The sequence below is a fragment of the Phocoena sinus genome, chromosome 11 (assembly GCF_008692025.1).
Source record: "Phocoena sinus isolate mPhoSin1 chromosome 11, mPhoSin1.pri, whole genome shotgun sequence".
NCBI classification, from domain to species: domain Eukaryota; kingdom Metazoa; phylum Chordata; class Mammalia; order Artiodactyla; family Phocoenidae; genus Phocoena; species Phocoena sinus.
The window spans coordinates 95988459-96004534 of record NC_045773.1 but is presented as its reverse complement, the minus strand read 5'-3'; the positions used below and the strand labels follow the sequence as shown (position 1 = coordinate 96004534).

The window sequence follows — 16076 nt, the reverse complement described above, 5'->3', positions numbered from 1 at the left end:
TTCCTCCTCCCGCCCGCGCTCAGTCGGCCGGACCGAGAAGGACCGTGGGTCTGCCGGCCGGCCGCGGTGCCGCCCCCGCGCCGCCCCTTCTCGCCTCGCCTCCTGGGGGCGCTGCCGGGCGTCCGCCGCTCATGCCGCCCCGGCGCCCTGCCGCTCCCGGCGCCGGCCGCTGAAGCCCCGGCCGAGCCGCCCGCCCGTCCGCCGGCCCGCCCGCGCCCACCGCCCAGCCGCCCGGAGCCGGCCGCCCTCCTGCCCCCAAGATGTGGCACAGCGTCGGGCTGACCCTGCTAGTGTTCGTGGCCACGCTGCTGATCGTGCTGCTGCTGATGGTGTGCGGTGAGTGAGGCGTCGCGCGGGGCAGTTACACTCCGTGGTACACACGCCGGCTTGCCTCTGGTCGACCGGCTTGTTTTGTCTGGTTTAAAAGAAAAAAAGAAGGCCTGGGTGGGCAAGTGTCTTCAAATCATCTGTTTTTCACTTACCTCGGGAGTGAGCTCTGATCCACGACAGGCCCGCTGTCATCCAGGAGAGGGAAGAACAGCATCCAGGGCTGGGCATCTTGACTCGGGGTTAAAGCAGGTCCTGCTTCACCGGCAGCGTCCTGATGGCCATTCTTACCGCCGTCTGCTTAGATTTTAACCTTGGCCTGTATCCGAAGGTGAAGTGATTTGATTACTCCGTTTTCTTTTTTGGCACGTTCTGACTCTGATGATAAAGCGAGGTTTCAGTACCTTCGTTTAACCAGGGGCAGGGACAGAGTTGGGTTTGAAGCACGCGTGAAATTTTTTGTTTCCTTGGAGTTCAGGCTTAAACTAAATTCCAAGCAGAAATGTTGAGACGCGGCAGGACTTAGAAACACCGGCTATATTAAACTTCCAGGGTCAGGTAACCTAACTCTTAGTTCTGTAATAATGGTGCTGTTTTGTTTGGTGTGATTTTTTTTTTTTTCCTTCATGGAACGAGAGGACGTGAAACTTTTTTCTCAAGGTAATATTAGCGCAATTGTAGATTTTTTTTTTAACGCACAGTAACATAACCACAGCTCTCTTAGCCAAGTGGCTGAGCAGTTGTGAAAATTTGGTAAGTATTTAGAACCAGATGTCAGTGAGTATTTTTTGATAATTACACTATTGAAGTAGGGGTTCAGGTTGATGCAGTAATTGGTCAGTATTCAAAATACTATAGGACTTATTCATTGCATGATTAATGTACTAAATGCTCAGTGTCAGCCATGTTTGGAGACACTCGTGCATATACATGTATAGACTTATATATTTGTATTTATACACTAGTATGTATATTTTTAATTTTCTTTTATACATGCATAGACATGTATATATATTTGTATTTATATACCTGTATGTATATTTTTAATTTTCTTGCTTTTACTAAGGCACTAGAGTTAAAGCTTCTAACTTACAGCCTTTCTTTTCTGATGATAAAACAATTGGAAAGCCTTTCTCAGTTTCCTGCTTGTGATGTCAGGATTTTGGGCTAATTGTAGGTGTTTAAGATCCTTGAAGTAAGGAAAACCAGATCAATGTGATTTGTTTGGATGTGAGGAAGGAGGTAAACATATGCTTTCTTTTCTAACTTGAAGAAGCAAGCTACCTGGAGATAGGAATGTAACATGTAAACCATGTAACAACACCTTAGATAGAATATTTGCCAAACTTGCCTTTGGGGCCTCAAAATTCCGAATTGCTGCATACATTAGACTTGCTCTCTCCGCTCCCAATAGCTATTTGACTTAAATTTTACTCCTTTTTCTAAAAGTACCCTGCCTTTGGTTTCAGAAAACATTATAGAATGAGAGGTGACCTGTGGTAAGTAGAAGAATGCCTTATTTTGATTGAGATGGTCAAGACTAATAGGTCTAAGAAGTAATCCAAGCACTTTTTTGTTGGGAGAGTGAATGATGTGGTAGCTTCATGTTTTGACTAGGAGGGGCCTGGGGCTTAGGAAGAGGAGGGAAGGATCCCACCAGATTTGAGAGAGAAACTAGGGTGTTGTATTGGTGTGCTAGGCCTGTCGTAACGATGTACGACAGACGTGTAACAGCAGAAATTTATTTCCTTGTAGCCTGGAGGCTGGAAGTTGAAGATCGTTGTGTCAGCAGGGTTGATTTCCTCTGAGGCTTCTCTCCTTGGCTTGTAGATGGCGGATCTTCTCCCGGACTTTCATCTGTGTGTGTCCATGTCCTAATCTTATGTAATAAGGACACCAGTCATATTGGATTAGGGCCCCACCCTTATAAATTCATTTACCCTTAAATAACCTTTTAAAGGCCTTGTCTCCAAATATAGTTACATTGGGGATTAAAAATTGATGACACGGGTCTGCCCCAAGAAACTCATAACCTAGTTTATTTTAGAACTCTGACCGACTCTTTCACATAGTGAATTATGATTTTCAAATTTCAGGTTCCATAGGGAGGTCTACCTTCTCCTGTCTCTGTTGATTGTACTTTCTTGCTTTTCATTCATTCTAAAAATATTTTCCACTCCCACTGTTCACTGAAACTGCCCTTGTCAAGGTTCATAACAAATGGCTTCCATATTACCAAGTCCATGGTCCCTTATGAGTTGTAACTGTATTGATACGTAACCTCTCATACTCATTCTATACAGGTGAGCATTCCTTCCATGAAGCGTTTCTCTTGGCTTTTGTACACTATACTTTCATGGTGTTCTTCCTACCATAGTGGTTAATTGTTTATCTTTTCCTGGCTTCTCATCCCCTAGAATTTAACTTTTTTTGATCACAGTCTATGATAGGAAATAAATTTTCATTGCTCCCAGTACATTCATAAGTATATATAGATAAATTACATATATCAATTAGTTATATCCACATCTATCTACCCATTATCTCTCTTGTCTCTGAAATAAAAATTTTACCGACTAGTACTTGCCATTACTCCATGAGATGCATGCTATTTTCTATTGTATTTTTATGTTACATTACGTTATAATACAAATATATAGTATTTCTATTCTTGCCTTCCTTCTGTTCTCTTACTCATCTTACCCAGTCCTAAAGATTTAAATAGTAACTGTAACTGATGACTAAAATTAAATCTACAGCTCTTATTCTTCTCCTGCACCCCAGGTTCGTGCATCAAACTTTTATTCTCAATATCTCCACCTGAGGATCTAATAACCATCTCAAACTAAACACATCTAAAACAGAACTTTTGATTTCTACCATCTATTTCTCCCTCCCTGCTCACATGTTGTCATCAGCCAAGGACTTGGTTGTCATCCTTGGTTTTGCCCTTTCCTTTCCTTATAAATATCAACTCCATCTGGAAGTCGCGTCAGTTTTGTCTTTTTTCCTTCTAGTTTTATTGAGATGTAATTGACATACAGCACTGTATATAAATTTAAGGTGTATAACATAATCATTTGATTTACATACATCATGAAATGGTTATCATAGTAAGTTTAGTGAACATCCATCATTTCATGTAGATACAAGATTAAAGAAATAGAAAAAGAAATTTTTTCTTCTGGTGATGAGAACTCTCAGGACTTACTTTCTTAACAACTTTCATATAGAACATACAGCAGTGTTACTTTTATTTATCTTGTTGTACATTACATCCCTAGTACTTACTTTCCTTATAACTGGACGTTTGTACCGTCATCCAGTCCCACCCCTCCTCCATCAACCACAAATCTGATCTCATTTTCTTGAGTTTGTTTGTTTTTAAGTATAATTGACCTACCACACTGTTAGTTCCTGTTACGGGACATAGTGGTTTGATATTTCTATACATTTCAAAGTGATTACCGTGAAAGTCTAGTTACGTCTGTCACCATACAAAGATATTATGTAAATATTTTTTAATAGATTTATTTTTGTTTATAGTTTTTTTATAGCTTTATTTTTATTTATTTATTTATTATTTTTGGCTGTGTTGGGTCTTCGTTGCACGCGGGCTTTCTCTAGTTGCAGTGAGCGGGGGCTACTCTTCGTTGTGGTGCACGGGCTTCTCATCACAGTGGCTTCTCTTGTTGCGGAGCACGAGCTCTAGGTGCGCGGGCTTCAGTAGTTGTGGCCCGTGGGCTCAGTAGTTGTGGCTCATGGGCTTTAGAGCACAGGCTCAGTAGTTGTGGCGCATGGGCTTAGCTGCTCCGCGGCATGTGGTATCTTCCCAGACCAGGGCTCGAACCTGTGTCCCCTGCATTGGCAGGCGGATTCTTAACCACTGGGGGAAGCCCTATTACATAAGTCTTGATGTTATTCCCCACTCTGTACATTTCATACCTGTGACTCATTTATTTTGCAACTGAAGTTTGTACCTCTTAATCTCCCTTACATATTCCCTACCCTTCCCCCCACCTCCTCCCCTATGGCAACCACCTGTTTGTTCTCTGTATCTATGACTATTTCTGTTTAGTTATGTTTGTTCAGTTGTTTCGTTTTTTAAATTCCATGTGTAAGTGAAATCATGGAGTATTTTTCTTTCTCTTTCTGACTTACTGCACTAGCACAGTACCCTCTAGATCCATCCAGGTTGTCGCAAATGGCAAGATTTCATTCTTTTTTATGGCTGAGTAATATTCCATTGTATACATATACTTCATCGTCTTTATCCATTTCCATTTGCACGGAATACCTTTTTCCATCTCCTCAGTCTATGTTTGTCAGTTTTGTCTGTGGTGGTTTGAATCTGCAGATGTGGAACACATGGGTACAGAGGGCTGACTGTATTTTATGTGTTTGTTTTTCCCAGTTAGGGCGTAAGCTCAGTGAAGACAGGGACCTTCTTTGGCTTGTTCACTGCTCTCTTCCTGGATCCTAGAGAGTAGAAGCATGTAGAAGGCCCTCATATATTTGAAGAAGAAATGAAGACAAATTCCTCAATATAAATTATTAAATTTCTATTACAAATACAGTCTTAAATGTGGTACAAACCAAGGTTGTCTCAAGGTGGATAACCCTTGTAGTATTACTCAATAAAATACACTTAATGAGCTGTTATGTTCAGGTGCTGTGATGGAGGTCATGAGTGTCCAAAAATTAATAAAGCATAATCCCTAGTACACTTTCTTAAATGTTTGGTAGAATTAATTTAGGCCAGGACTTTGGGGAAACCTTTTAACTGCAAATTCAGTATCTTTCATTTGGGCTAATATTAGGCTATTCCAGTTACTTGTTTCTTCTTGAGTGAGCTTTTGTAGTAGTTTGTGTCTTTCAAGCACTATGTCTATTTAATCTGAATTAATGTTCTCTCATTATCGTTTAATATCTGTAGGATCTGTGATGATGTCTTCTCTTTCATTCTTGATATTGTTTATTTGTGTTCTTTTCTCTTGTTTATCACTCTGGCTAGAGGTTTATAAATTTTATTGATCTCAATCTGGTTTTTGGTTTTATTGATTTTTTTATTTCTTTACTTGTCCATATTTTATTTCATTGACTTATGCTTATATCTTTAGTTTCTTCTACTTATTTTGATTTTAGTTTGCACTTCTTCTAGTTTCTTATGGTGGAAGCTTAGATTATTGATTTTAGACCCTTATTAAAAAAAATAACTATTGGATGATATAAATTTCTTTCCAGGTATTACTTTTGATTTTTTTAAAAAAACTTTACTTGGTTCAAAATATTTTTTAGTTTCACTTGTGATTTCTCCTTTGAACCATGACTTATTTAGGACATTTTCCCCCCATATATCATTTTCTAGTTTAATTTTGTTACGGTGAGAAAAGTATATCAAGTTTAGGAAGGTTTACACTTAATGAGAAGAATTAATGGTCTGTTTTGATGGATGTTCTGCCTATACTTGAAAAGAATGTTTATTCTGCTGTTATTGAGTGGAATGTTCTGTACATGTCTGGTCAACTTGGTTGATAACATTGTTCAATATCAACGTTGTCAATGACATCATTCAGCAGGACTTTTTATCAGCTACTCTGTTACATAGTAGAAATCTTAAGAGCTCTGAAATTGATCAATTGGTGAAAGTCATTAACCCCTTAAATTTATGGTACTTTTGGTGTGTGTTGGGGGTTGGGGTTGGAGGATGGAAGTTGAATGGTTTGTTTGGACTACGTACTCTGTGCCAGATACTCTTCTAAGACATAGAGGACATAGTGGAAACCATAGATAAACCATAAATTTTCTTTCCTTAAGAAACTCATGTCTTGGGGGGATGACAGTTAGTTATTAAGACAATGAAGGATGGAAGTGAGCATGAAATGCTAAAGCAGCCACCCAAGAGAGTACTCTACTGAAGAGATAGTATAGTAGAAAGACGTAAAAATTACGTGTTCATGATGCTTAAAAATCTCAGTGGCAGTGGTAGTAACCTCTTGTCTGTGGAGTTTGCCCTGGAGAGGAAGAGATTGGAGCCTAAGAGATGATAACAATGGATAACATTTGATGAGTGTTTATTATGTGCGGGCATTCTTTTTAGGTTCCACACATTAATTCTCTTTGTTACCACATTGACTCTGAAAGTGGGTGCTGTTGTCTGTATTTTATAGATGAGGAAACTGAGGCACATAGAGGTTAACTTGCCCAAATTTCGAGTGAGCTGATGAGTTAGGATTCATGGCCAAGCAGTGTGGCTCCAGTGTGCCTCTGAGTTATAAGAAGTTGTGGTGGTAATCCAGTTGACAGATAATAAGGATTTGACATAGGATAGAGAATGGCACTAGGAATATAACGAAGGAAACAGATGGGAGAGGGTTTATTAAGGTAGAATCTATAGCACTGAAGTAAAGCAGGGTAGGGCTGAAATATGCTCTTTCCCACCTGAGAGATGGGGAAAGGATTCAACACCCATTACAGAAATGTGAACATCAGGAGAAGGAGCTGTTGAACGAGTATACTTTTTAAAGATGTCTTCAAGCCAGAGGTAGAGATTCCTTCCTGGGGTTTAAGAAAGGTAGAAAGTATGGATGAAAAATTTGGTCATCCTCTATAATAGGGGTAATATTTGGATCTATGGGAGTGTTGTGATCACTGGAAGGAGAGGAAAATAAAAAGAAGAGAGGTTTTAAAGGGAACTTTAAATCTGTCTTCTATTTACTGGGTAACAGGGTTTTGGGTGTGGAGGTATTTCGGTTCCACGTTGTGTTGGCTTCAGTGATGGTTTCTCTGGGGGCTTGTCTGCTGGGGCCGCCCAGTGTGTCTTTACAGAAGGATGTGCAGTAGAGGGAGCTTGGTGGGAAGGGTTGGAGAGCATGATTCTGTTTTCACTTTGCCTGTGTCTTGGCCTTGGACATATTACTTAGCAGTGAACCTTAGCTAGCTGCCTTCTGTGTGAACGGAAAATAAGGTTATAGGATTGAAGGTGGAAAAGAGCTTTATACAAATCAAGATCGGTATTGAGCCAGTCAGTTAACCACTTAGATATCATCATGAAGGTGGGATTAACTCCATGGGAGGAATGATTCCACAAAGATAAGAATTTTTTGTTCTACTGCACCTGGGCTTTTTGAACTAAAAAGATCTTGGGTAGGAGATCATATTCTCATTCCCTAATTAGTGTTTTGTGTTTTAGCCATACTTTCACTATGAAAATATGAGAAATTTGATACACTTATTGAATTCATTGCTGTTTTGCCGAGCTAGCCCTTTTCAATGGTTATGAGTCACTTTGAGCCTTTGATTTCTTATCTAGAAAATGAGGATAATAATTCCTAGTCTCACTAATTCAGAGGGCTAACGAGAGGATTAAATGAGATGTCGAATGTAAAGCATTTCATGAACTGAGAACTCTGTGATTACTACTGTCCCCTGGGTTTGTGGTGTGTTGACAGTGATGGTCCGTCGTTCAAGTTCATCTGCCATTGCTACCCTTCTGCTGCCAGCACATTTATCTTGCATAGAAAAACAATATATGGTATGTTTCATGAGATCCGTCCTGTGAACTAATGCTTAGTTATTGGCACACACAAGTTGAGTGCTTATTTGCTTATCCCAGGACACACACCCTTTGTTGCCAGCCAGTTTTTCTGACTCACAGACTTGCCTTTTAAACTATGAAAAACTGCAATACTTGTTTTAACAATTAGTGTAAATTTTTGACTAAGTACATATAATTGTGGACAGTCCTTCTCCCTGCCCCCTCCACCCCCTCCTTTCTGCTATTCCTCTGTCCCTCCCTCCCATTTTTCACTTACAATCTCAGGATAAGGTATAAGACCCACGCCCAACAGAATAAGAGTAGGTAAGGAGTTTCTGGTGTCTGCATATCAGGTTTGGGTGGGAGGAATTGTAGGAGCTGTACTTTTTTTTTTTTTTTTTTCCCCCCCCCCGGTACGTGGGCCTCTCACTGTTGTGGCCTCTCACGTTGAGGAGCACAGGCTCCGGACGCGCAGGCTCAGCGGCCATGGCTCACGGGCCCAGCCGCTCCACGGCATGTGGGATCTTCCCGGACTGGGGCACGAACCCGCGTCCCCTGCATCGGCAGGCGGACTCTCAACCACTGCGCTGCCAGGGAAGCCCGATCATTTGATTTTTGACAAAGGTACCAAGACAATTTAATGGAGGGAAGAACCATCTTTTCAACAAATAGTTCTGGAACAGCTTGGTATCCACATGCAAAAGGATTAATTTGGATCTCTCTCTCACACCAAAGTTAACCAAAATCGATCAAAGACCTAGTGTAACAGCTAAAACTAAAACTCTTAGAAGCATGCATAGGCATACATCTTCATAATTTTGGGTTAGTGAACAGTTCCCTCGATATGACACCAAAAGCACAAGCAACAAAAGAAAACAAGATAAATTGGATTTCCTCTAAGAATAAATGATAAATTAGGCTCCATCATAATTAAAAACTATTGTACTTCAAAGAACATTATCAAGACAGTGAAAAGACAGCCCACAGAATGGGAAAAAAATGTTTTACAGATCATATATCTGATAAGCGTCTGGTATCAAGAATATATAAAGAACTCTGACAACTTAGAGACAAACAGCCTGATTAAAAAGTAGGCAGAGGAATTTAGTAGACATTTCTCCAAAGGAGATCTACAGATTGCAAATAAACACAAGAAAATGATGTTTAACATATTTAGTCATTAGGGAAATGCCATAATAAAAGCCACAGTGATAAACCACTTCACACCCACTAGGATGACTATAATAAAAAAAGTGGGCAATGAAAAAAGTCTTGGTGAGGATGTAGAGAAATTGAGAACTTCTTACTTACCATGCTGATGGGAGTGTAAAATGGCACAGCTGCTTTGGACAAGACTAGCAATTTCACAAATGGTTACGCATAAGTTACCATATGACGCAGCAATTCTACCCCTAGGTATAGTGGACCATTGAACAACATGGGTTTGAACTGTGTGGGTCCACTTAACATGCGGATTTCTTTCACTAAATACACACTGCAGTCCACTACCTGATCTGAGGTTGAATCCTTGGATGTGGAACTGTGGATATGGAGGGTGGATTGTAAAGTTTCAGGTGGATTTTCAGCTGTGGGGAGAGTCTAACCCCTGTCTTGTTCGAAGGTCTGTTGTATACCCAAGAGAAATGAAAACACGTCAGTGCAAAAACTTGTGCAGTTGGTCATTGCAGCCAAAAAGTGGAAACTGCCCAGGTCTGTTAATTGGTAAATGGTTAAAACTAAATGTGATGTGTCTTTACAATGGAATATCATTCAACAATAAAAAGGATAATGTGATACATGCAACAACGTGTTTGATGAACCTTGAAAATATATGCTAAGTGTAAGAAGCCAGGCACACGAGACCACGTACTGTGATTCCGTCTGTATGCCACGCTCAGAATACACAAATCCAGGGACAGGAGAGTACATTAATGGTTCCCAGGGGCTGGGGAGGGAGGAACTGGGGAGGGGACTGCTAATGGGTATGGGGTTTCATTGGGGGTCGATGAAAATGTTTTGGAGTTTGATAATGGTGATGGTGGCACAACCTTGTTAATATGCTAAAAACCATTGAATTGTACATTTTAAAATGGTGAATTTTCTGATGGGTGAATTGTATCTCAGTAAAAAAGAAAATCAACAACAAAGGAGAAGTCACCCCAGATCCCACTGCCCAGGGACAGCCACAGCTCCTGTCGATTGAGCAGTTTACCAAATGTGGACTCGGTGCTAGGCACCTAAGCCCTTTATTTATTTATTCCTCACAGTGGCTTTATCAGTCTTCTGTCAGGCCTGAGCCCCCTTACCCCTCCGGTGCTCTTCCCTCTACCTCGCTGTGCCTATTTTTACAAAGAATTTTGAGTGAAGAGAGAGCTTGCTGATTTGGGGTATCGTTAAAATACTGTTTTATAGTTAGGTGCTTTACTCACACAGTTGACTAAAATATATTTGTGGTGTGGTTCGGTTAGCACTCAGCACTCAAGCTTAAAGGAAGTCAAAAACTGGAGAAAAGGGTTAAATCTCTGAAGTTAGGTTTTTAGTACCGAGGATTTTATGTTCATCTTTCCCCCCAGAGATTATAAGAAAGAAACAAGTAAAACTAGAAACTTCCTTAAGTGGCCATTCATCTCGGCCTTTGTAATGCTGGGGTAGAAAAGCTGGTTGGATTTTGTTTCCATAAAATGCTAGTCATCAGAATATGCTATGGTCCATTGCTTTTCTATGAAACTAGAGAGTTTTAAAGTAGAAGGCATCGAGAATACACGCTAGCATGGAAAACTGTTAGCAGTGGTTAGTTTTGTTTATGAAGTACTCTTTAACATTTCAGAGCAACCAGTCATGGGTTCAGGAGTTTTATCTCCTGTGTTCTCCTTTATTGACTGTTAGTTCTATCTGAGTGGACGTCTAAAACTTAAAACTCCTTGCAAAAACAAGCGAAACTTGGTTAGTAATTTTTTTTTTTTTTAGGAGAGTTATTCAGACTTTTTAATGGCTTTGACATGAAAACACTGTATTTTTTAAAATCTTGAATTTAAGATACTGGTGCTCTGGCTTTTCATCTTGCATTGTGTGATTAAAGAAAATTTATTAATTTTCTGTGAAAGTTTATTATTTCTAGAAACTTCCTGAATAGTTTGGTCCTGAGAAGTTTTTACCAAAGTGCAGGTGATTTAGTAAATCCTGCCATTTACTGTCTTGCTTTCTGATTGAAGCAAACTTGTTTTTAGTAAATATTGGCATTGAGGTGTGAACGTCCAGGTGAATAGCGAGGTGTATTCTTTCTTCCCCAGAAAAATGCTCTCAAAAAGTTGAGTTTAATACAATAAACACTCTACTTAGATATCATAATCTCATTATAAATTTGATGTAGATGGACCAAGCTTGAATTCTCAATTCCATAAAGGCAGAAACTGTTTTTGCCATTCTGTAGAATCCCAGAGTTTATCTTTATGCTGTGTCCATAGTAAATGCTTGATAAATGTTTGTTATATAAACTGTAATCACATATACGTTTAAATTACACATACTGTTTCGTAACACACACCCCCCACACACAATTAACTGAAATGTTCCCAACTGATAATACTGTGTGTCATAATTTCTCTTAATGTTTTTATCTCTCTTTAGGTTGGTATTTTGTGTGGCATCTTTTTTTATCAAAATTCAAGTTTCTTCGGGAACTGGTGGGAGACACAGGATCTCAGGAGGGAGATCATGAACCTTCAGGGTCTGAAACAGAAGAAGATGCTTCGTCATCTCCACACAGGATCAGATCTGCTCGCCAAAGGAGGGTACCTGTTGATGAAGGCCACTGACCTGAGCCGTGGTCCTCTGATAGTGAATGACAAAGGACACTGGGAGCCTCTCTCTGTAATGACTTGGCTTTGCAATCTGCTAAAAGATTGAAGAACATTCATTCTTGGATCTTAAGTCCAATTCAAAAAAAGATTTACATGTAAGCCATATGAAAATAAAGGGAATTACAACCAAATCGGACCATTGCAGATTTCATCGTAAAGATAATTTTTGCTTATATACTTCTACATATATACTTATTCTTTGACTCTTGGGCTTATCTTCTTGCACTGGTGTTAATCTGGTAAATATTACAGGCTTGAAAAACCATATTTTATTAATATTAGTTCTATGTTGTACTTTTTTTTCCCCCACATTATACCTTGTCTGAAATCGGGATGCATTTTACGATTACTGTCAACCAGGCAGTAGTCATGGTGCAATTATCCTCGCCTGTGCCTGTGTGGACTTAAGGTTTGTCCTGTTGTTGGTATCAAATGTGTCAGGTTTAATTGGCTTTTAAAAATGTCTTCAAAAAGATTACACTATGATTCAGCATTGAAACGAAAAGTTATCGTGTATGCAGAAAAGCATGGAAACAGAGCAGCAGGGCGTACGTTCGATATTAGTGAAGCAGATATCCGTCGCTGGAGCAATGACCGAAATTCCATATTTTCTTGTGAAGCAACCACAGAATGCTTTACGGGACCTAAGGAAGGAAGATACCCACAAGTAGACGAAGCTGTGCTGCATTTTGTCAGTGAGACACGTGCAAAAGGACTGCCTGTCATACGCCAGGCGATGCAGCTGAGGGCAGGAGAAATTGCCAAAACCCTTGGAATAGATGAAACAAAATTCAAAGCAACAAGAGGCTGGTGCGATCGATACATGCATCGAGCAGGACTGTTGTTAAGGCGTCAAACATCATTTTGTCCAGCGCTTCCTGCTGATATTAAACCGCAGGCAGTGCTGGAGTGCTGTATTGAGAGATGCTGCATTGCCGGCACCCTTGATGATGCCAAGGGTGCTGTGGTCTGGGAGAATGCAGACACCGATGGCTGTGATTTGAGTGATTCAGAGGAGTTAGACCCAAGACTATGAAGTTATAGTCATAACTTAACCAACTTATTTCATCATACATTTTCTTTACGTATGCACAAGATTGACGCGATAAAGATCTGTTTAACTCTAAAAGCTGTTTGAGTAAATTTAAAAAGTAGACGTTCTACAGGATACACAAGCATTGTGTCATAGTTTAATTGCCTATGTGTTTTCTTAGTGATACATGTGGTGCGTCTTACAATTGATGGCATCTTAGGTTAGGAAAAAAAGTAGTCTGTAAATTTATTTTTCTTTCTAGGATAGCAATTATTTATTGGGGACCTTAATTCTGACTCTTAGAATGTTGTTAAAATAGTTATCCTCTGTGAGATACATTTTGGAGCACCCTAGTCAAGATTTTAGAGTAGTAACTTGGGAATCTAGGCCCTATCCTCTACTTCAGGAAGAGTAGGATTAGTTACTCCTTTTGTATGGGAGGACTTCATGCTCAAGGCATGTGTTGTGGAGAAAATACTTCTTCACAAACAGCAATTCAGTGACAAGACCTCAGAGGTACTGGGTATTGAGGAAAAAATAGAGAGTGGGTGAAAACGCCTGCTTTACTGTAAAATGATTCTTGCCAGGTTCCCGCGTTTGTCTTCACTGAACTTTGGACTGCCTGTTGCCTGGGGAAGGGAGATGTGGATTAAAGAACCTTCCTGTTTAGTGCTGCCTGCTTTATACAAGCATGAAATGCGAAGCCAAGTTATTTTATTAATCCAAGTTCTTTTTACGTTTGAAACCTTTGTTTCTCAAGAGCTAGTCATTACAGGACATCACCTCTGTTTTATGATGGTGTGGAATTTTGTCTGATACCTCATACTTCATGCTGATAGTTTTGTTGTTTATTAACGGTTCATCTGCTCTGCCCTAAGGTGGTGAACACCTCTGCTGTCATTGTAGCCCTTTGGATGTACTAAAAGGGAATTTTCAGAGTATAACTTTACTTTTAAGTATTTGCTAAGGAGAGGTCCCTAGCAGCTGAGAGTGGGGCACAGTCTTTGTCTTTATTTCCTTAGTGGATGCAGTTTTCTGTTTTTATGTGACTATATTGATTAACAAAACAGTGACACAAGTTTCAAGCATTAATTTGAATGCTTCATACTAGCTAAATATCACATTAAAACGCTCATCAGTTAGAGAGAACTTTAATGCTTCTTGGTGCTGGAGGATATTTGAATTAGATCTTTTGCAGTCTGATATTTGGAGCTGTGGATTCCGCTTTGTAGTGGGTACCTTAGGTTTAGGTAATGGTTGCTGACACACTTTAAGTAGCTGGTAAACTTCCTCTTGTGTCAGTATTAAGAATGATGGCCAATATAACCCCTAAAATCTGCAAGGGTCATCCACAAATTAATCCCTGAAAGATGTACATGTTGGTATTATTTATTAATATTTATGCTTTTATGGTTGTCTTTTAAAAATAGAATTGTGTGAAATGTTCTGCTTAACTTGCTTGGGAAGTATAACCAAAGTATATTAATAGCTCACACTCTACCGTGTTTTAACTCTTAGGAAAGTGAAATCACTGCTGCCAATATGAGAATTCTACAAACGAATTCCTTTGTTTAAAACGTTTTTTTCCTCCCAGTACACTCGCCATAGTACATATTTCTAAGGCCACTGAGAGAGGCAGGAGAAATAGTTGTTAACACAGAATTATTTGTGTGATAACAGTGTTTTTGTTCTTTTTCCTGTTTTAGTGCTTTTGTAGCTGAACTTACAGAACTCATCGTAAGTGCATTTTCAGTTTCTTAGTAGGAGACGGAGTAGCCTGTGGTCAGTTTTAAAGTTTAGAGGGTCCTGAGCATTAAAGACACAAGTATTAGTCTTGTTTGAGTCCTCACAAACAGTGATGGCGAACAAGGACGTCATCGTTTGAGGATTAATTCTAAAATGAGGATTCTGGTGGGTGCTTTTCCTTCCCAACCAACCGTTTCCAAATCGTTTTCTTCTTTTGCTTCTGAAACTTTTGTGAAGATTGCCTGTATCAAATTTATTGGTAGCATTGCTCTGATTTCAAGGCCAAAAAACGCTAAGTATTTGTGTGACATTGTTAAATAAGGTTTTTAATATTTACATAAAGCTAAAAATAGAATTCATCCAGTGGATTTTTGTAGTGATGTTTTCATGGTGGAAACATAAATACGTCATTTTGTGGTGAATAGCCAATTTATAGACATGCTGACCCATTTCTTCAGGTGTTATCAGATTTAAAAACAACTTCGAACTGTTATTTTGCTGAAAGTTGGCAATATGTTAAGTAACGGATTCACAAAATAGGGCATTTTAAACCAAACTGTGTTGAAAGGTTTGAAAGTAGTACATTTTTACTTTTAAGAGCAACAGTTTTTGAAATTATTTTAAGTCAACAATGCAGTATTTTTTAAAGTCAGTTTTTCTTAACAGGTATTTTAATGTGACATGTAACCAATGTAACTTTAGCTTTTGACTGGTAAACTTCAAGTGCTTTTATATTTCAGGTTGACTTTAAAAAGCCAATGAGCAGTACTCAGAGGTTATGGATCCTTAAGCAATTAATGGAATAGTATTTTGTTATGGAGTCTAGGATTATTGTCTGCCTTTAAAGTATTCTATAGTTTTTAACTTAAAGCATAAAGAGTAACATTTTATCTTATATTAATTTAAAAAGTTGCATTTTGCATTTGTTAATATACATGTGTCGCCTGTTTTATGACCAGTGTTTACCCCTCTAAGTCAGTTCTATGCATAACCATTCACCAAATACTGCTGCTCTGGTTTCTTAGAGGAAACATTCTGTGCTATGCTATGATGTATTGTCATCTTGCTGCTTGACAAATAGGTTTATAAGGAATTAGAACTGTGTGTGTTAATAGTACCTTTGTATAACGAGATGTAAAATTAGAGATGAGTCTGTGTAAACGATTACTCACTGTTTTAGAACTGGTCAGCACTATATCTAAAGCTTCTGTGGTTTGTATGATGCTTCACTTCACACAGAATAAAGTAAAATGGAAACAAAAGTTGTGTTTGTTTCATTGATAAAGAATAAGAAGCATGAAGGGTACCTTGGACATGAGGGATTGGAAACCAGCCACTTTTACCAGTGGTTCACCCTTCACCTCATTTGTCAAACTCTAAACATCTATAAGAATTAAGACAACATCTCAGTAGTATTCCTAGTGCCATGAAAGTAATTGACTTGGAACCTAAGGGCACATAGCATTAGAGCTAACTTACACTTCAAGTTTAGCCTTTTTTTCTTCTCACGCTTTATCCAGTACCTTCAAGATTGTTTTACAAATCTGTTTACCGAAGATCATGTCTCACATTT

The 16076-nt window shown here is 39.1% G+C and overlaps 1 protein-coding gene across 1 annotated transcript; it reads left to right on the top strand.

Moving 5' to 3' along the window:
- Positions 1-210: 210 nt before the first annotated feature.
- Positions 211-15758, top strand: SMIM13 (small integral membrane protein 13). Its single transcript, XM_032650097.1, has 2 exons — positions 211-336; positions 11492-15758. Exons 1-2 carry the CDS (start codon positions 261-263, stop codon positions 11677-11679), a joined length of 264 nt encoding a protein of 87 aa, XP_032505988.1. The 5' UTR covers positions 211-260; the 3' UTR covers positions 11680-15758.
- Positions 15759-16076: the final 318 nt, after the last annotated feature.